This window comes from Charadrius vociferus, unplaced genomic scaffold, assembly GCF_000708025.1.
Source record: "Charadrius vociferus isolate BGI_N301 unplaced genomic scaffold, ASM70802v2 scaffold429, whole genome shotgun sequence".
NCBI classification, from domain to species: Eukaryota; Metazoa; Chordata; class Aves; order Charadriiformes; family Charadriidae; genus Charadrius; species Charadrius vociferus.
Genome location: NW_009650250.1, coordinates 2,211,027 through 2,233,599, shown reverse-complemented (window position 1 = coordinate 2,233,599; position 22,573 = coordinate 2,211,027). Strand labels below are relative to the sequence as shown.

General features: G+C 36.8%; 1 protein-coding gene across 1 annotated transcript in view; it reads right to left on the bottom strand.

Moving 5' to 3' along the window:
- Positions 1-19,926, bottom strand: part of PARG (poly (ADP-ribose) glycohydrolase) — a 64,846-nt gene extending 44,920 nt beyond the window's left edge. Inside the window, exons 1-6 of the mRNA XM_009893041.1 lie at positions 19,868-19,926; positions 16,310-17,293; positions 13,708-13,891; positions 12,445-12,567; positions 11,277-11,360; positions 10,123-10,197 (exon numbers count right to left, since the gene is read on the bottom strand). Coding sequence (XP_009891343.1) covers positions 10,123-10,197; positions 11,277-11,360; positions 12,445-12,567; positions 13,708-13,891; positions 16,310-17,250 — 1,407 coding nt within the window. The 5' untranslated portion in view covers positions 17,251-17,293; positions 19,868-19,926. The remainder of the gene's footprint in view (positions 1-10,122; positions 10,198-11,276; positions 11,361-12,444; positions 12,568-13,707; positions 13,892-16,309; positions 17,294-19,867) is intronic.
- Positions 19,927-22,573: the final 2,647 nt, after the last annotated feature.

The window sequence follows — 22,573 nt, the reverse complement described above, 5'->3', positions numbered from 1 at the left end:
CAGTAGGAAACATACTGAGCTGTCAAATCCATCCCATTTCTTGAGCATTTGTCTGATTAGAAACCAGAGGAAGGACGAAGTAATCTTTGGAGGGAAGAGGGGGGAAAAAAAAAACCAAACGTAACACTGGATTATGCGGAGAAAAATCTTATTTGAGAAGAAGAATGCTTCTGACATTTATCAAAACCACAAACTGACACTTCAAAAGAAAAAAGGAAGACAGCTTACAAGGCAGAGGTTAATTCATTTTTGTTTAATTTTTTTTCCCCCCACTGAAGGCTCATTCACGTCTTCTGCCAATCCAACCCTGGAATGATCTCTCAGGTGTATCAGCCCTAACAACAGCAGCTTTGTTCTCAAACCTTTCAACATTCTAAATAAAAGCCCAGAGAAAAATGTATATTTATATTTCCATCCCCTCTTAATAGCTTTAGAAGCCCAGTTTATGCTTCTAAGGTACTAGAAATCTAACCACAATCATTTTCATTCTCAATGAGTGAAACCTCAGCCCTGATTCTCTACAGGCCACCAATAGATCTACCTGCACGTTCTTGCAAAGCAGTTCTACCATGACAAGAAGCATCACAAACATTTCCAAAGCAGTGGCAGAGTCCTGAGAAGAAAAGTCAAATACTGCTTTCTAAATACTTTTGAGTTACTCTTGGGAAGTACAAAGTACTGGAAAGGACAGTGACCTTGTGTCTGTAACAGGGCTGTAACACAAGGAAAAAGGTATCTTTCATCTGACTGACACAAGCCAAGGGTAAAAACAATCCGTCTCCAGGTTCATTCAAAACTTTTACCTCTCTAAACACATGACTTGGGGAAAAAAATGTTTAATACTGCTATGATATTAAAAACATCTGTGAGAACCGTAGCGTGGAAGCTTTCAAATATATCTATATAAATATATCTATCAGATATTTAACTACAAATTTTCAACCACTTTTGAAACTGATAACCTTGGCACTAAAAGCTTCATGAGACAACATAACTATTGCCTTTATGAAAGCTGTATTTTCCTTAACATTACCAAAAAAATGTCAAGCACAAACAGAAGGGGAAAAAGCAGCATCAACTAAAGATAACACAATAGCCTTGTAGATGTCAACAAATCTATAGACTTTTTTTGCTTGGTTATCAGAATTACAGACTCAAAATTACCACTATCTTGAGAAAAACACCTAGTAATTAAGATTATATTGGCCAAATATGACTCTCAAACCATCTCCAGAGTACACACTCTGCCACCTTTGCAAACCTGCTCTTTAAAGAATGCATCACAACTAATAACAAACTCTGAAAGGAAGCTATATAAACAAATGCAGTTTTTCAGATGAAAAAGCATGAGAAGAATTGGGAATTCAGTTACAATACACTTAATTTATGCCTTCATAGTCATCCTAACAATGGCAATGCCTCTTTATTGCTTCCGTACTTCCATGTACACTTTTTCAGGGAGTTTCTCTTGAGAGCTTTGACAATCATCAGGTTTTTTTTTTGTTTGTTTGGTTTTTTTTAAGTCTAACTGCTCCAGACATTAAAAAGAAAAAAAAATAAATCTAAAGGCACAAAGCAGCTAAGGAAAGCCACCGAACCAAAAGGAACTTCTCTTAGTCATTTGGGATAGATAGGTGAGCACAGATAAATAAGGATTTACACATAACCCAGTGGAAGCAAAGAAATCTGTTCATCAGCTGCAGGCTGCCAAAGCAAAACAAGAAAAACTATCAGAACATAGCTTTTGAAACGAGAACATTTATATTTACTACATTTTTTTTCTTTTCTTCTCTTTTTTGAAACAAGAATGTTCTCAATATAATGAAAAACTACAGAAGAGATCCTCAGGATGTATCTTTACGTTGTCTCAAAGCACTAAGTAGCCACAAACACTTAAGACACAATGTAACTAAACCTCTACACCTGGTATGTATCCCTTCCCCGGTAATTCCGAGTCAGTCTGATGCAATAGTCACTGAGACAGTGCTTACAAAACACCACTTAGAAGATACTCTACTGTTTTGCTGAGAAAGTACAAAAACCTAAGAATAAGCCTGTAATTCAGTACTCGGCGCTATTTCTCCTCTACAACGCTTAGCTTCTAATGTTTTGAATGTGTACAAGATGCATAATCCCCCATCCCAAAAAAGCCCAGATTTTGTTCAAGGTGGGGGCAAATTCCTTTCTGCTACTGTGAAAAGAAAACCCTTCATGGCACACTCAAAAGACCTTTTCAGTTAGACTTTAAAAAGGTAATCTGACATAAAGAAAATCGTTTGGAAACATCTGGACTAAAATGAAATCCAGCAAGGAGCAAAGGATAGGCTATTTTCAGCCTTGGGACATTTTGTTTCGTGCTTAAAAGCCTACATTTGTAGTGCTGACATCTCTGTACAATGCTCACTTCTGTTAGTGCTGTCCAGACAATTATAAAAATGATTTATCAAAAACCCAGTCACCAGAACAATTTGGTACTTTAAAATTCCTTCCATTCCAGTATCACTGATTACAGCAATCATTTTTTTTCAAGCAGGTCATTCAAACAACAGAACATACAGGAAAGACTGACATGGTTCATAAGACCTGCTAGGAGACAACAGTGGGGTAAAGCCTTATGAGAACACTCAAATCTCTCAAGATATGCACGTACTTAACAGTAGCAGGTGTTCTTAAACAGTTTGCTCTTTTTCAAATGAGTGAAATCCAGAGATCAACCATAATCCAACTAGACTATACTACAGTTGTGTCATCTTCAAATGTTGCATTTATAGTCTTTTTTTCAATGAAAAATGAAAATAATTGGAAAAAATATAAATATAGTTTCCAAAATTATCCAGCTAATTTCCAAAATCTCTTAATGTTATTAAATTAAGGTTGTTAAGGTTATGACCACACACACTTAAAGGCTGTGTGGCTCTGTGGCCGTTCAAAATTTTGCAATTGGAGTATTTCATTGACAGGGCAGTTCTTAATCTCATTCAAATCAGCTCAGTGATCTCAAAATGCAACCAATTCTTCTTGGAGAGGAAGCAGACAAACTGCCAATATTTGCACATCTGATTTTTCTGCTCAGCTCTCAAACACTTAATATGCTCCATCTTAACTCAATTACTTCCATCTGACATTTTCCAAAAATACTAAGTTCAGGCAAAATGTGGTAGTATACTACGCAGCGACATACATTCAAGTGAGAAACTATAGTTTGGCAAGAAAAATGCACTAAGCACATTCTGTAAATATTATCCTACGTTTTACTACTTTTTTAACATAATTCAGTAATTCACACACATTTGTTAGGTTTTTCAGTGAAATAGAGTTGACTATTGACTAACAGAAACAAGACTTATTGTAGTATGCTCCACTACCCCTCGCTTTAAGAATATTCTCCTATATTCTGGCATCTGTGCAAAACACCCGCAGTAGAAAAAAAGGGATACCTGAGAAAGTGTGTGCACATATCCATAAGAATATTGCTAGGCCAAAATTAAATAGTAAGGATTTGTGCAAATTAAAAATAATTTCTAGTATCATAATCGATTTTAATTTTTCAAGAAAAGTAAACCAGACTCTTAGAAGAGCAAAACACCTCTAATATGGATGTGTGATATTTATGGAAAATAGAAGTAGTTGTATTTATAAGTGATTTATTTACATATTTATCTTGCATATTATATATTAATAATTTTATGTATTTGTAAGTAGCATTTATAGAAAAATTTGAAAAAGTATTAAGTGAGGTTCTTACTTACAGGTAGACACTTGTATGTAAAAGCAGACAGTAACGAAGGTTTTCACATCCTGACTGTTCCAGTCTTCTAAAAGGATCTAGCATCCAGAATTATGATCCTCATGCAAGTTTTAATGGAAAGAAGCAACGAGAAATGGGAGTCCTTTTCTAATCCTGTTTCAAAGCTAATTACAGTGGCAATTGTAAGAAACATGTTTAACAACCCGTATTCTATAACATGTAAGAGCATAACTAAAGGGTGAAGAAAAATACCAATATATTCTTTCAGCTCATTTTCGTGCTACATAGCTTTTTACCAGATTTTAGGATATTCTTTGTGCCATTAAAAAAAAAAAAACAAACCAACCACAACAAACAGCTAGCAGCCAGTTTTGAGGCTAAAACCAGTGAACTCACGCTTGACTGGAAAAGGAGAAAAAGGAGGACAGATAAAGTGGTCTGGCACATTCTTCTTTTTCCTTCATGCTGAAGGTTCTTCTCTGCAGTTAAGTATAGACAGGAGAAGAGACTGGTATTCTTAAAGAACATTATCATGTTTCTTTCAATCTCATAGAAAAATCAAAATGTAAAAGTTATACAGCTTTTTTCATAATAGAGAAGTATTTCCTGAATGCTTAATTTATATGAGAATCAACAGCAAACATGCAGATCTTTGTCATTAAATTGATTGACTTCAATCAGCTTTCCCAAAAGACAAAAAGACCACAAAGACATCTATGAACAGGCACTGCAGACACACATGCGTGCTTTCACCTACACTAAAAGCCAAATCTAACAGACGGAAACTGAGTATTATACAGTGGAGAATGAGACAGTGTCTTTGTAAAGATACTGATATAGTATATCCCCTTTAAGTCTGCTTACTTCCATCAAGCAAGCACCAAGGGTTTAAAGTTTTGCAGAACTTTAAACCAGCTCCAGGAATCTTAAAGTTCCTGGAAAAAAAAAAAAATTAAAAAGGTATAAGTGCCTTCAAGTGAGGTTCATTTAAAATGTCAATTACCTTTATTATTTTGTCCTCCTAACGGAGGCTCAGGTGTAGGTTCCTATGCCCTTCTGTCAGCAACATCTCATAGCGGTACTACACCACAAAGGGGCCAGCATGACAAGGCCACTTCTGCCTCTCAACTTCAACTCAGCAAAGTCATAAGAATGTAAAAATGGACAAAGGTTCATGAAAGTCCATCAACAAAAGATGCCTAGAAAAGTCTAACAGTAAGAAAAGCAAGTAACCAGCAACACTTCCACACAATGCTCTTTACTTGCAGTAATCCATTTTAGAAATTTCCAGAGTCCACCACAGTATCTGTGTAGATGTCAATGGGATCTTTCTACCAGCAATTTCTCCAAATCCCTTCAAAACCTGATGTAAAGCCACAGCATCCTTTACATCCCCTGAACAAGGAGTTCCACAGTCTTTTCTAAAGCCTCAGTATCTAAATAAGTAATTACTTCTGTCTGGTTTTGAAACCCTTACCTGCTAGGAACACTCATCTGGTGTCCCTTAACTGTTGTATTAGAAGAACAAACGGTCATTTCCTCTTCAGTCTCTCTTACATTAATTTTGGACACCTCTGTTATGCCCATTCCTCACTTCTCTCAACTAAGACGAAAAGGTGAAACAGTCCTAGCTTATATAGACTTTCTCCATATGGAAACTATTACATACCTTTACACCATTCCTGACTGCTCTCGTTGTATGTTCTCCATTTCACAGACACAAACTTTCCACCAAGATACTCAAGCTCAAAGAGCCCAAACAAACAAAAATAATTATGGATACAACGTGAACAGCTGCAAGATGTATTGTGATCCATTTTTCAGATGACTCACAGAAGCTCAGAGACAATCACTGTCTATGCCACACAAATTTACTTAAAACTCCAATCTTCAGTCTTTAGAAGAGAGAGCTTTTCAAGAGATCAAACTTATGTTTAAACTATTTGCAATTTCCAATATATGAGTAATCATCAGAGATTACAGTTTGTCCTTTAATGCCATGCTTAAGTATGGGTTTTAATCCTTTTCAGCACTGAATAGCATACAAACGTTATTTCACAAAGTAACTCTTTAAACACAAATATTTGGGGAATCCTAAATGCTAACAGTGCTGCATACATAACATGAGTCCCTCTCTTTCTGCTTTGCATAAACAAAAAAGCAGCAAGAATAGCAAAAAATTAGATGACTAAATCAGATTCTTTACTTTTACTGAAGCACATCAGGAACACCTAAAACTTAGATAACTTGCAAGTAAGAATTGAAAAGCATTGAGTGTTATTCCTTTGTTTTCTAACACTAAAGTGATGTAAATGCTATAGTTCTTCTAAGAGTTTCAAAGGAGCTTAGAAGACGACTGAAATTAAATCACGTGAGCAATAAAAGCACCTATTGTTGTTTCAGTGCCTGCAGAGTTCCTTTTTGTCACTTTAAGTGTCTGTCTTACATATTTTTTTCAGTAGATTTGTTATTAACTTAAGTATTGCTGCTAAATCTCACAAGTTTTAGATGGGACCAAATAACTCAGTTTGATACAGTTCTGCTGTAAAGGACAAAAACATTTTGTGAGGCTGCCCACTGACTGGTTCACCTCAAAAGACCTCAGATTTTAATGACGACAGAGTGTCTATATCATGAAGGTTCCTGAAGCTTCACAACATAAATCCTGATGACTTAAGTTTTTGTATATTATGCAACTATAACTGAATTTAAAAGAAGGATCACCTTTAAAGAAAAGTTATTAAAGAAATGTCATGTCATTTTCAGATTTAAACACTCCTCTGTTCCTGAAAGAGCAGGAAAGATGCAAGAAATAAGAGGAAGAGTTCATGAAACAACATTAACAAGAATTATGCTGAAGCTCTAAGAGACTTTAAAGCAACACAATAAAAACAGAGCATGTCCAAAACGAGCAGGCCCTATCTAAAGCAGCAGACCGTGTGATTGTCTTAAATGATAAAGCCCTACTTTTCCCTTTATTTGAAGTTGCTGTTGTTGGAGATTAGCCTAAGACATAAGCCTTGAACAACCTCACTAGACTTTTCATTCCATGCACTTGGGAAAAAACAAAATAATTTGGTCTCGCCTGGAAGTGGAAAGGCAAATCTACAAGAATGAAAAATAAAAACTACTACAGTACATAGCACTGTTGATCAAAAGCACATAATAAATTCCAAACCCATCACCATTCACATAAATAAAGCTCATCTACAACATGCTGTAGGTCCTGATACAGCTCCATCCACAGCCTCATGTTTCCTCTTCTGCTTATTGTTTCCTCTTTCCTGTCTGGCTTCTAGGTAAGTTTTGGGAAAATGAGGATGCCTTCCAAGTGACAAGAATTTTGCAAGTAAGAAGAAAAATGTTAGCACTAATAATTTTCATCCACTAAGTAATAACTTGAATAAATCCTAAGCCTGTTTGCCAATATTAACAAACAGATGGCAAAACAAATCAATACAGCAGTGCGGAAATTCCACAGAGGACAACAAACCTGTCAGATATCTGAGGCAAATAAGCTACTGAGAGCTTTACGTACATTACTGATGGGCGCTTCGAACATTTTGAAAGCAAAAAAACCCCTCCAAGCTCCCAAATTTACTTTGCTGTACAAATAGGAATTTTGCCTCCACACATTAACTGGCATCCAAAAGAATCTTTTGAAAACAGTGTGAGGGCTCCCTCTTCTGACAGCCCTTCGGGCAAACTGTAAAAATGGTCAGCCTGTACATGTCAGGGTATGTTGTTTTGGAAAAAAGTCCTGGCTCACATACACAATATTTATTTCCCGTTACTTAAGAAAGCTGAGAGTGTTTTAATCTTAAAGGAAAATAAACTTAAGTCCAAGAAACTGGTAATTATTGTTATTACAGGGAAATTGCTTTGAATCTTACAAGCAAGATTTAAAAATAATGCGTGTTTTGATTACCTAACATGGAAGGGACCTACCTGAACTAGCAAACACAATGTAAGGCTGATATGAAATCATTTAACAGATTCATAGATAAGGTGATCTGTGTCCAGAATCAGAAGATAAAATAACAAATGGTACTTTATAATTTACCAAGCTCAGAACTATTGAAGTAATATCTGAATATGGTGGCCTTAAACGAATCACTAAAATAGACACCATCAGATTTGTAGACCCAGCTCTCTTCCAAATCAGACCACAGAATTATTGGTTAAGATTGTATTGGAAGTCAATAGTGCCGAAGAATATAGCTAGAGATTTGAGGTTAACAGACTCTGTTTTAATACATATTTGTGACTACTTCTCCCTCTGTTGAGCTTCTGCCCCTCCCTTTGAGCTGAGTACTCAATCCAGCTTTCCTTTCAACCAACCCTCTCAACTTCTGCTGAGCAAACATAACCTGAAACAGTTCCCCAGTTCCCTCAAAACCATAAGATAAACAAGAAAATACACACTCCAATGGTAAGCCCTTAATCATTAACTCTCAAACACAGTAACTTCAAAAACTACCCTTCACTACAGCTAGTATATTTAGGGCATTTCCACAGAGGATATCAACTTTTCACTTCATAGCTGCTACTTAAGCAGCCTGCAAGAGTCTTAGAAAGCAGATGCCTTGTTAATTGACAGAACTTGAGTTCCCATATCCCTTAATAACAGACAAGATGTAAACATCTCTCTACAAGATGTATCCCCTCCACATGTTTGGTTCACTAAATTCAATATATTCAATGAACAAAGCCAGGGTAAGATTTTGCTCCTCTGGTCTGCAAGGAGCCACTGTCTTACAGTGCTTCACTATTGCTTATTTAATATACTGCTGCACACTCTTCATCTTCGTCTAAAATTCATGTTTTGAAACATCTCTCCTCCCTTCATCTGGGAACTTTACAAATAAATCACCATTCCCAGGTGACAGAAATTTGCCTTTTCACCATCAGTGAAAGACTGATGCCCAATACATAGTTTATTTCCCTATCGTTCCTCTCTTCTCTGGAGACAGCTGATATTACTTACTCTCCCTGGCTGATGATCTCTGAATCTAACCATCCATAGTTTCCGAATGCCCAGACACACGATATGAACACACCAGAGCAAGGTCAGTAGCATTTGTAGCAATATGATACAAATCTGATACATTCCAGAGTCAGATTTTTAAATAAATAGGTTGTCTGTACTTTAAAATATTCTAATAATTTAAATATGTATTCGTTAATAATATAAGATTAAACAGTTGAACAGGCCAAGTTAATTTTGGTTAGTACAAGAGTCAACAGGAGCAAAGAAGTCAAATGTCCACAGCCTCTACCATCCAGCCAGGACAGCCTGAAAAACAGAGACGTCCCACAGACAAGAGGAAGGAGCACTAAATTGGCAAGATGGGCAAACGCAGTAGCTCTCTTGGCTAGCAAATATGATACCACCAGTATTTTTACAGGTACCATCTCTCAGTAATAAATACTGTGTTGCATGCAAAACAAAACTCATTCTGTTAAACAGTGTATCTTACAGTATAGTAACTATAATAGTATATATATTCCTCCATGCAATGGAAATGGGCAATAGAAAGAACAGTTCCTCTTATCACATGAATTAAGCAGACATGTATTTTAAACACACATAACTAACAAAGTTAACTTCAAATCTAATTTAGTTTCCACTGAACCTTAATACAGCTTAGCAAGCCCCTCCCAAGAAAAGAAGCACATGTTTTAAAAGCACTTCTGAGTTGGTGGAAAAGAAATTACAGCAATTTCTATTGCATCTCATTTAATCTACCATACAGCTTTAATTAGCATAGGTTCTGAATGTCAGTCAGGATGTACATTAATAATAGTCCAACTTGCATTTGCCACCTACTATTCATTTTTCTTTCCCATCCTCTTCCAGGAAGGTAACATGAAGTCATAAAAACCAACCCTATCATTCAAAGGCTCTACAGGTTAAATTCATAATCTCAGCATATAGCAAAATTTTACTGCTAGACCAGCAAAGCACAGCCTATATAACCACCACTGTAATGCAACATTAAAGTTGTTTAAAAAAAGGAAAAAAAGGGACAACCTTTTAAAACAAGGAACCATTACACTGGAAATATTAATACAATTTATTAATAAATCTGGTTATTATATAACAAATAAAAGGCATTTCTCACCTTACCTTCAGTAACCTTAGTTGTTACTGAAGCACCTAAATTACCTGCTTAAGATTTAAAATGAATACAGTTTATAAAGTATAATTATCGTTTCAACTGAAGCTACCAGCCAAACAGCTGCCCACATAGATGATGACTGCAAAAGCTTTACTCTTACACATGGAAGTCAAGCCAAAAGGATTAGGATATGTAGACAAAGTAGTCACTTATATTTTACTTTTCTTCCTATTTTAAATCAATTTGGTTTACCTTCTCACAGAAGTCAGTAAGAGCAGTGAAGTCCCATTTCTTGGAATAAGCAATGTTGTATCTCAGTATTGCCTCCTAAGGAAAGAGCACAACGAAATTAAGCTTAGAGATACTTATTAACAGAAGAAAAATTATTCTAGGAAATTTCCTTTTTGAAGGAACAGTACCATCTAGTGGCTAAAACCTGTCACAGCGCCATAAAACTATATCAATATGGTGCAACTCCGTGATACTGAATCCTGAATTTTAGGTTTAGCATCGAATAAGCTTTAGTCTACAAGTTTTTCCTCCTAGCACAAAATAAGACAAGGCATGCTTGGATCTGCCTACAATACAGACCATAAACATTCCCCACTCCATGCTTGCTCTCTTTAAAAATACCCCGAAAAGTGTCCCTCAGCAACACAGCAGAAGTTTTAAGAATGTAAGAACTTAAAATGAGAACGACAACAAAATTAAATATGCCCTTTACAACACCAATCACCTTTAAAAAAATTCTCAAGAAAAAACACCAAGTAAAATAGTATTATCACGGGAAGTTTCATTAGTTGCCGGGGGAGCACTATTTAGTCAAAGTTTAGCTGTAGCTTTTGCATCCTCCTCCTTCCCTGCCTTTCAGGTATAATCTAAATTACATTATTCTTCACAAAAAAAAACTTAATAGCAGTTCTAAGATGCTCCAAATCACAACACATTAAAAGCCAATGAGAACTGTAAGAGTTACCAATGAAACATTATTCTCCAAAATTTACAGATTTTTGTCAGCAGCTTGAATTGTTGTAATTTTAGTGGAGTATACTGGCATGAACAGTTACTGTGTCAAACTCTCTCACCTGTGCAGTGCCTTACCATCTGGTTATAGAAAAAGCTTACGTGCTACATTTACTACAAACTAGTAGATACTGCTGGACAAACAGTTTTGTGTAGACTTAGAAAAAACAATTAATTTTAATAATACCTAATAAATTTAGTAGCAAGACTCCTTAATTAAGATCCTTAATTCATTAGGGAATCCCTTGAACAGCATAGATTTTTTAAAATTCATTTTTATAAGTGATTAAACAAATAGGACTGAGTCAGAACCACTAACAGTACACAGAGAGTCTGAATGTAATTGTGTGTATATACACCTGATTTCAAATTGACAAGCTTACCTTCAAATCATGCGAGCAAGTAAATTTGTTAAGTAAGGCAGTTTGGATTAGTTCCCATCGACTTCCAGCAGTTCTATCTCCATTCTTTAAAATACAAGCCCCAAACAAAGTCAGATTAATTTATCCAAAACAGAAAGACATATTTACTAATAATTGTCTTCCTCACCACATTTTTTTTTAAATAGTTTGCTCTATTTGTGAAGTTCTTTTAAAATAAACCACATAATTTAAGTAACTGTAAACTACTTCTGCAACTTCTAGTCCACTGCGTTTTACTTCCTTAAGAGTTCCTTTACTTCCTTAAGAGTTCCTTAAGAGTTCCTTTTTTCACAAAATTCATAGAGCTCTTTTTCACATATACAGCACTCTTCTTCATAGGAGGAAGGACAAATAATTTTCAGTACATTCCTTGTGGAGAAAGTGGATTTTGTAGATAAAACATGACCACAGTTTATAAAATCTACATCTCAAAAATATAAACTGAACCAACTTCATGAAAACCTAGTATTAGGAACAATAAGGGCACAGATTATAAAAGCATACTGCTATGGCTGACTCTTGCGCCAATCCAAATTTAAGACATCCTGTGATATTTTTCCTCAACAGAAAGTCTTATTGCCCATTACAAGCTATAATGGTATTTCTTATAAGTACACCACAAGGGCAGAGACAATTCATCTCGCTCAACTGGCAACAAAGACCTTACCAACACTATCTCTGAAACATCAATTAAACTCATTTTATACTGTATTTGTAAAATTGATAAATGAAAAGACTGAGGCTATAAAAATTCTCAGTTCCATATTCAAGTATCAATAATCATTATACAGTCTTCACTACAAGACATGCTTGCTCATTTTATTCAGCACAGCCTGAAGTATTTCAGTGGGTATGTTTAAGTAAGTCTCAAGCAGCGACAAGAAATACCAGATCAACAAACCATGCAGGGCCAACTCTAATCTCTCTGCCATTGTTTTAGTGGAACAGCAGACAGATACAGCTCCATCTATCAGCAATACCTGACTAAGTATGATAATCAGAACGTGGTTACAAATTCATTTACGTCTGTTGGCATCCCGAATTGCTTCACAAAAAAAAAACCACCCAAAGCATGTAAGTATATAAATAAAACTTATCTGATTACACAACTGTGAATACTTTATCTCACCTCATCCTCTACAGGGTATAAATTTTGTTCTGAGCAGGGCATTTTAACATGTTTGTTGTCCCACAGATCTTTGTAGTGAGTTGGAAAAGGTTTAGGCACCTCTCCTTCCCTCAGAAGATCTACCTGCAACACAGGAGAGGGGGGAGAAAGCTCAGACTCTAAATGGAAGAAACAAAAAGCGAGCAAAAACATAGTTTAAAAAAGCTCTCATCTACAGCCACTCTTTTTGAAAAGAGGAAAGGTACAAACCGACCACATGACAGATAGTCAGTTAGAAAAAAAATCTGTTACATTTACGTTATACTTGGTGAAAAGAACACCACCTTATCATCTAACCACTTAACACACCGAAATAAAGGTAATAACTGCAATTATTTTATGTCCAGTTATCAGCTAAATACTTCCTCATTTAGGAAGTATCTACATAGCTTCTTTCAAATATTTTCAAAATGCAGTTTCAAATCTAAACATAGCCATGTGCAGAAATAACATTTTTTAACCTAACACCGAAGAGAATGAGAAATCATTATAGATACAGCATTATTTCACGTTTACTCCACAGAATATCAGAAATGTGAAAATAAATAACACGATGTTCATAAAGACTTAATCTGCTATACAGCCTTCTGGCAGCATTGCTTCTCTCAGAACTGACGCTTAAACTTAATGCATTTTTCTTTTGTTTGGGATTTATCTATGACCCTACAGGTTTCTGGTCACATGTTTTATTTCAACAATAATTTGACTGCATACTATGACAAAGGATTAAAGGCAAATATATCAGATTTGATCTAAAATGCAGTGGTAAAATTATTGAAATTCCTCTTCATTCTTTGTCTTTTTCATATTTTGACCATCTTGAGCCTTTTGTATATCTTGAACCCCAAACAGAATCATATTAGAATGAAAGTATAACATGAAAATGTTGAAGTACAAATTTCACTTGCAGACATATTTAAATTCCCAGAGTTTACAACTCAGACAAGGAAGTACACACACACCCATGCAAAAGAAAAATACTTGTCCTCTAACAAGCCAGAGGCAGTAAAACCATAATTACATTTCTCTGGATCTTAATATCCTAATTCTGTGCATCAGAAAAGTCAGTTTTCAGGAAAATCAGTTGCCCCAGTCTGCTCACAAAAAAAGGCAAAGAAAAATTTCTACTACCTGCTAATACTGTAAGACTAACATTTGGCATTTCATATTATTGAACATTTCAGTAAGAAATCTGATTTCAGGTAATACACTGAATTCTCATACTCTGACAGTGACTGTATGATTGGCTGAAGGTCGCAGATGAGGAAGACGGGCTGCACACATAGGCATTCTTCTCATCTCTTCAATGGGAGTCCCAAACCATTTCTTATTAGTTGGAAGAGGAGGTGGCATATATTTAGAAGTCTTTCTTCCTGGCCTCTGAGGTTTGAGTTCACACTTTTCTTTTCTGCTGTTAAAATAAATAAAAAAAAATGTTGAAACGTTTCATTTCCACTGAAAAACCTGGAAGGCAAATACACGAACTCCAGGGTTACGCTTGTAACAGAGTCAGTTTATTTTTGAGCCTTTGCTGTGGCCCCAGGCCAAAGCTTTGTTTGGGGAAAACCTCCACCATCAACAACCTTCTCCTCCCCAACACCAGCAAGTACATGATGCCTACCAAAATACCCTTCTCTACAGACTTACAAACACCTTCCAGAACTGCAATATGTTAGCAAGACAGGGTTGTCCTCTGTAAAGTCATGCTCCTTTCCAACAGGATCTGATAATCCAGGGACAGGAAACAGTCTCAGCATGCGTCAGGATACCCTCTACAGCCCCTTCTCAACTGTCAGAAAACACACGTGCGTGCTCAGCAGCACATATTCCTTCTTCAAACTAAAAGATAACTTTCCTAATCACCCTTTCTCACTAGGGTTGCATAATTCACACCAGGCATACAACATTTGCAACAGAAGTATAAATTTAAAAGTCATCAAAAAAACACTTGCCAAATTCAAATACATGCAAAAGCAGATGAACGAATCCTCTTCAGTGGTCTGAGATATTTTGGGGAAGAAAAATCTGAACCTGCTGTATGTTTGATGAAATATACCAGATGTTTCTCATGCAAGGGAATTCTCAGACTAAAATGCAAAACAAGTTAAAAGCCTACACTTTGAGGTACTGTTTAGACCTCTAAATTCCCCTTAGCGAACTTCCTCCACCCTTGGATAAAGATGTTGTCCAACCTGTTTGCTGCGTCTATGCATATACCAGTGTCTTCAGGTGCAGAAAATGCCTTCAGCCTGGCCGCTCACATGCAAACATTGTAGCCACATCTGCATGACACTCGGTACAGGTCCACAGTGCTCATCTGAGAGCCAAAGGATAATTCTGGCATAGCATTACCGATGACTAAAAACTGTTTGATACACTATTGCTTTTTTTCTCTGCAAGTTAAGATCTGAGCCACACTATTATGTGTTGTAGACTTGGGCTAACAAAAACCAAGAGGAAAGCTTTTAAGGTTTTCTAATTGCCCTCTTAAGTACTATACACAATATCACTATTTTGCCTGGCTCTGACGTTTGTTACCTTCATATCACTTTGTTCAGGTCCGTGTGTCCCCCCCCAAAAAAAAGCCTCTGTACAGCCTCATACTCTACCTTACTAATTATTCTGTAAAGCGCTGCTAGGGCTCCCATCTATCCACACAGCAAAACTTTTGCATGAGTTTCCCTTCTCAAACATGGATTTATCGTAACACGCAATGCTCTAGCACTGACAAACATAAGCCTCAACCTCTGCTGCTTTGCTACAGCAATTCATTTAAATTAGTGAGAAGAGTACTCCCTAAACCCATCATTTTAAACTTTATGACCCCATTCTCCACGCTTCTTTTAGCAAATTATTCATCTATCCATTCTTCCTTTTTTTTTGTTTTCCAAATCCAATTTCAACCTACTCATCTTTTACGACCTCTCAAACGCAAGCTACTTAGCAGCCTTCAGTCACCCTCTTCAGTTGCTTGAAACGTACAGTTCGTGCAGCTCCTCACATCCAGAAAGGACTTCCCAGTAAAGATGTGCAAAACTACTTTCTTGCCCTACTTTAAGGACTTGAGTCTACTGAGATAATTGCTTATTACACCAACACACAGAGTCCTCTTGTTTCTGCTTACTCCTTTGCTGTTTATTCACTTTCTCAGCTCTTACTGAAATCTAAGCTCTTCAGAGCGGAGATTATCCTTTTGTCCTTACACAACATCTAGCATACGGAGCCCTGGGTCATGCTCAGGGCTTCCATTTCCATTGCTGTAGTGTAATCACCAGTTCTTCTCTCTCCCCAGTTACGAATAAAGCCAAAAACACCCTGAAAACCCCTCACACACATCTCTACAACTGCTTTCAAAAGTGAAGTTTTTCACGTCGATTTCAATCAAAACATCGGTAGTACTGATGCTTCAACAAAATATTCAGATGAAACAAACAAACAAACAAACAAAAAATCAAGGAAACATGAGTTTCCTCAAGCATTCTGAATGAAATAACGCTGGAGCTACACTCCATAAAGAGCTCCTGCACTTAGGATGAAAAATCCCATGGTCTTAAATCACTTCTTTGATAAAGAAAAATCAACTTCCTACAGTGTTTTTTTAATTCCCAATTTTAACAGATCCTCAGTGATTTAAAAAACTGCACTGGACAAACACAGCCTTTAAAAAACATAAGTAGTCCCACTGAAAATCAGTTACTTCAAGCTTACATCAAAGTTTTCCTGTCTTAACATATATTTTGCCAAACTCTTTATACAATTCAGCCTCCAAAGTGCTATCAAATTTTAGAGCGTGAAAAAACTGATGAAGAGGCAGACAGAACACTACCTTTTATCCTCAAACTTAGGTATCCTCATGAAGTGGGAAGTGATTTTGGAATCTCTCTTCACACCCTGTTTTGCACCTTTGCATTCTGATGATGGAGCAGGAGAGATCCCAGATGACTTTGCATGCAGACCATCCTCTTTAGCAGAATTATCTACTTCCTCAAAGCTTTCACAGCCCTTAGCAGAAAAACGTGACTTTCTTGACTCCAGTTCAGCATCCCCATATTGAATTCTAAAAGATTTGTTCATGGATTTTGACATACTAATTTCCTCTCGCTCATCAAGAAATGGACTTGTTTCTTCATCAGCCTCTGATCCATGACAGCTATTTTTAGAATTATCCACATCCATTGGCGACTCCGGTTCACTTTCTTTCTCAAAAGCAGGTGAATCCCCTGAACTGCTCTGACACTTGCTCAGTTTCCCAGGACCTCCAACATCAGATACACAAGCATCACAACCAGCATCTGAAAGCGGACTTTCTGGAACTACATCCCCTTCTTCTTGTTCAACCGTTAAACAGACAGAATTGCAACTCTTCAGCTTCTGTGAATTGCATGAAGCCACTTGTCCATCTGCCTCAGTGTCTTTTGAAGAAAGTTTTGTATTTCCCATTTTCAAAGACCGGCCTGATGATAATTTCCTCTGAGTCCAATTGTCACTGCTTTCTTCACAGCCTCGCTGAGCCTGCTTGCCAGGTTTGTGCATCTGATCGATGTTGGCATTTTTAAAGAGGTCTCCTGACTGTGGCCCTTTCGCAGGCTCTGTGTCTAACACTGGATCTTTGTCCTCAGCCTCCCAGTTATACATGCTGCCTGTCTGAGGCAAATTTACATGCTTTGCACCAACTTCCACAGATATTTTTGAATAATTTTGCTGACAAATGTTCTCTAGTTTTTTCACATCATGCTCACAAAAGTTCTCTTTTTTAATGGAAGTCATCTTGGGATTTGCTTCAGTATTGTTATTAGTTTTGCTGTGTAAGCTGTGGAAGAGAAGGAATTATAGGAATTTAATGTCTTATCTCCAAATGAAGTTTCTATACTTTTTTTTTTAAGGAATGATTATAAATATACAAGAGAAACAACAACATTTCACCCAATATACTTTGCAAGTGAGCATTATCAGAATCAACAAGTTTTACTGCACTGGGTAACGTAGCTCTGTAACAACTTATTTCCATTTAAAGGTTCCAAAGGATGATGAATCAGTTGCTTACCTTAGAAATCTATTCCAGCAGTTCATTATCCTTATTTTAACATCCAAACAGTATTGCGCTATTATTTAGTTTTTGTCTCCAGATGAAAAAAGTTACAAGTCATGATAAAGTCCTCCTTACCCTTCATTTTAATCAGTTAAATTCAGTGAGCAAGGCAATCAGTGGTTTTGTGGCCATTCCCTCAGAGCTACAAATTCATCTTTTACAAGAGCAGGACACAGTAGTCCATAGTCTCAAAGACATCCTATTATTTCCTTACTTTTATAAGCAGCCCATGACTCTTCAAAAAAAAAAAAATTACAATACAAAAGCATAAAATGTATTTAGAATTGATAATAAAAATTAAAAGACACATTAAATCAATTACTGTTTTTAAAGGGAAAAATAACCTAATTTGTCCTGCCTTATCTTACACAAAGAACGGAAAGAAATGTGTCCTAACAGTCACTCAGGGAAATGAACCGAGTTTTGTATGAGCAGATTAAACTTTTCAAGACAACATCAGAAAGTCATTTCACACTTAAGTACTAATTTTTGTGTCAGTGTATTGATAAAGAAAAATACTTAGACACCATATGCATATAAAAAAAAACTGACTAGTCTTGGAGGATATATCACTCTGAACAGTATCTTCTCCTGAATGTATTGTTACAACACTGTACATAACCAATGCAAACCGAGCACACTAAACTCTGTATGTTTGGTCATTGCCCAGGTTCCCATCTACACTAAAAAGGAAAACACACAATTATCACACAATCCTAAATTCGACAACTAAACATCTTAATACATGCCTGAAGGCATTAATTCTCTCCATGAATGAGAACAGATTCTCTTCTGAAAAAGTGCTCTGGATAAAGAGATGGCATTCACACTTTTACCACTACAGAACAAAAATTTAAAAAAAGGGGAGTGGGGAGGGGCGGCTTGGCACAACAGATGATAGCTGGGAACTTCAACCATAGGAAGATTATTTGAAAACCAAAGGATTTTAGAGGGGTCTTTGTTATGATAATTTAAATCCCCATCTATGCATTTGTTCTTGCACTGAAAATTTTGATGAACAACAATGAAAGTTCTGTTATTGCTGCCATCTCAATAAACAACTGTTTAAAGGTACTGGCATCTGTTGTCAACTTAAGATGAGAAATCAAATCTAACACAAAGACAGCATTCAAATAAATTAAAACTGCGATGCATAGGCACAACATGCAACAGATAGGCACGTGAAGTGTTTACACAACTAACCTGCTGCTTAAAACTGACTACGCTGCAATCTGTCAGCAAGGCTGGAGGAGGGCATATAAAAGCAATACTCTAAATGGAATCTTAAAAAATAAAAATAAAATAATATTAATTCCCTCCTTAAGCATCCTCCTAACCTCTTTGCTTTACTGCAACCTATGAGCTTGTAATTGAGCCCTGGGTACTTCTGTATTAATCATTATCACAAGTTTTCCTAGCTGTTCTAGCACTGCTATGGATTTCAACTTCTATTTATTAACAAACATCAATGAAAAATAAACCAGCACATTTACAATTGCAATTGTAGAAAAATAATACCTGACATTCCTCTGCATGAGATGGTTTAACTCCTAAGAGCTTATTTTTAACTCTGCCTTGCAAACATTGCTCCTGACAAACTACATTAGCAGAAAAAATAATAAAAAAAACATAATCAAACTTTACCTGGTGCCATTCAGCAGCAAAACTTTTATAACATCTTTCACAAAATAATCTGAATGCACATTTGAGCACCTGTAAATTCTGGTCCAAATTTTATCAAGTTGCACACGCTTATACTACAATCACAGTGCAATGGGACGAACCAAAACAGAATTTTGTCTGTAAATTAACAAAATTTAGAGTTGAATGCAGGACCATCAGCCAAAATCTGTAACTGTTATTTCTCTATGTTAAACAAAAATAAAAGCAGAGCTGTCAACTAAGGACATAGTCTGATATTACAGCAAACTCGACATAGTGGTTGGCTGCCACTGGAAGCAGCAGTCCCACTTTGCCTTCCCTTGCTGCAAGTTCCCACCTTCTTCTTTGCAGGAGCAGCGGTATTTATTAACCTAAATAATGAGGTCATTCAAGAAGCTAAGTCCGCAAAAAAAGGTTTGGGTTTGGGGGTTAAAGGGGAAGGGTGAGGGACCAGTTAGCTTTTCGTAGTGAAAGTCAGTCAGTTATACTCAAGAGGATGTGCCAAGGTAAGGAAAGCCGCAGAAATGGGGTTGCCTTTTTTCAGTAGCTATCTGTACTGGCAACATGACTTTGAGTTCCCCACAGGCCCACTGAAAGAACACAACTTTTGAATAGGTACGCTGTACATTTTACCTTTTGGACTCTGTTGTCTTGGGTCCTTTATTCTCCAACCAAGTGGTAATCGTCCGTTGTTTACAAACTGAAAAACCACAGTTCACTACATTATTACATGAAACATTATAAAACTGCAAAATAATTGCATGTAAATAAGATAACTTGCATTGGATGAAAATAAAAACACCTCAATTAAGTCCACATTATCAACTCTACTATAGGGAGCATTCAGAGACTAACACTATCAAAACTACATGTGATGCAATATTTAGTTTGTACCAGTCAGCAGCTGTAGTTTCTGTAATATTCTTTACGAATGCCAGGCTTGGTGTGTGGGTTTTTTTTTTTCCACCCAACTTTTTTTTTAATATCATTTAAAACATACAGCAAATCTCTAGATTAAAAAAAAAAAAATTTTTTTTTGGGGCAACTTGAACTTTCCAGCTCTCATTATCACCTTTAATTACCACCACAGTGAGCCCTGAAAGGTTTCTGCTGAATTTTGGAATGAAAAGGCAAGATGATATAACTTAAAACAAACAAAAAAACCCAACTAACCAGGCATCTTGGAAGACCCAGCCAAGAACCTTATTCATATGTAACATACTGTGAAACATGAGGCTTAGCATAAACATTGTACACCTTAGAAGTGACAAGTGCTGAGAAAAGGACTTTTTCTTTTCCCCTCCATCCATAAACAATTTGTAAAGCCTATCAATGCTCATTTCCCTAAACAGCAACAAAATGTGAAGGACAATTTTTATCAGATTTACTGCCAAGGACACAGCTCCAGTGAATGTGATGCTGCAGTTCAGACAAGCTTTCAATAGAACAGCAGCACATGAACTAATTATGTAGACTTGGGGCGAATAAGGAGAAAAACCTCAAAGCAGTTATTTCACAACTGGAAAGTCATCTTCATTAGTATAAGAAAGGGTTTTCAGTTTATTTTTGTTGTAGTTATTTAAAGACAATTCTGAAAAACTGGCAACTGGCTTTGGTTCCCTTTCTTCTACTTGTCACTGCTGACTGTGCAAGGTGTTTACTCACTGCTCTCAACTGGGTAAGTAAAATTTGTAGCTCCCCTACTGCAACACTAGTTTTGCAGAACTTTAAAACCAATACAGCAGATCTGGCTATTTTGATTAACAGTCATTATGGAAAGACTGAGCATTTTACTGCAAATGGAGGTTGTGTAGCCTAGGAAGCTTAAGCCATGGGTAACTCGAGACATTGTTTCATAAACACTTCTAACATTTGAGGCCTTGAACACTTCCACAGCTGGTGATCAAATATACTCATCAAAAGTACAGAATTTCTAGAATGAAAAAGTAATCTCCAGTAAATGTTTAAATCATTTTAAGTTCTCCTGAAACATCCCAAACAATAGTGCAAAATTGCCACCATGTGACTAGGTCATCAGGGAGTACGTAGATTACAAGCACAAGGATACCTGTACCATACTCAGCCATTCAGTTTTTCAACAAACGCTCAAGCTTCACCCAACTCAGACAAAAATAACAGCTTGATGGATTTTATGAAGTAAAAGATTTTTATTTCTAAAGATTCACTAAAACTGAAGTATATTAGTCATTCTGTTTACCAAATTTCACCTTCTACTTGAAGCATTAACCCAAATTGCCTACAGGAAAGGGGAAAGAAGCAGCCAGAAAAAAACCTGAAGAGACATGTTGAAAAACGGGACAAATAAACCTCTTCAAAGGCAGCTGACTACCTCTTGAGGTATAAACTTGCGTTGAGGAAGAAGTACTTATTCATTTGCACAGTAAGTAGAAATGATAGCAGCAGCAGCACAGAACAAAATGGCTTTGGTCTGAACTTTCACATCTGAATAGCCATTTAAGTCCTATAACCAACATAACACACATCATTTTTCTTTAATACTACTAACATCTCTTTTTGCTACAGATAAGGTAATAAAAGCGTAAGAGGCAACAAAAAGACAACGTATGCTTACATTCAGTGTAAACAATAAAACCAGACTTTCGTGTAATTTTTTTTTTTGAAGTGGTCTCTCAATTTCTATTCAAGATTCCCCAAATCATTCCCATAAAACAAACCATTCCTCAGAATCTACCACTGAGGAAAACATCTGAGTTTTTAGAAGATATTTATTCATCACTCTGCAGGAGTGCGTACATATAAATTCAAACTATTATCTACTCAAAGTTGCCTCTTACTTACTGCTTACTGAGGTTTAACTCATCAACTGAAGACCACAGCAAATCTGTTTAGGTGTGGGTTTTTTTTTTTCTATTCTGAAAACAGATACTTTACTGTGCGTTAGAATTTTATTTCGAGGGCATTAGCTCTAAATAAAAATAATCTAGGGAAGCCACGTGGGAGCTTTTTCCACGCAGCTTTGTTGCGCAGCAGGAGGGACACCCCAGAGGACCAGCAGCGCCCCAGGCCTGCAGCCACATGCCCATGTGGGTTCCTGTCATTACCCTCAGCTCTCCCAGCTGCGACAGCCTGGCACAACACCCCGCCGAAGGCCCTTTCCCCTGCAGCAACTATTTGCCCTCACACACCGGAGACACGCTCCCTTTAGCGGCTCACCCTTCACTCGGGTGGTTGCACTGTTACTCAAAAGTTTGTAGAGAACCAGGCACAGAGCCGGGATAACGACCCCCGTACCCAAAACCATCCCCACAGGGAAGCAACGCGCACTGCCCACCCCACCGGGCTCGGGCACACGGGGCC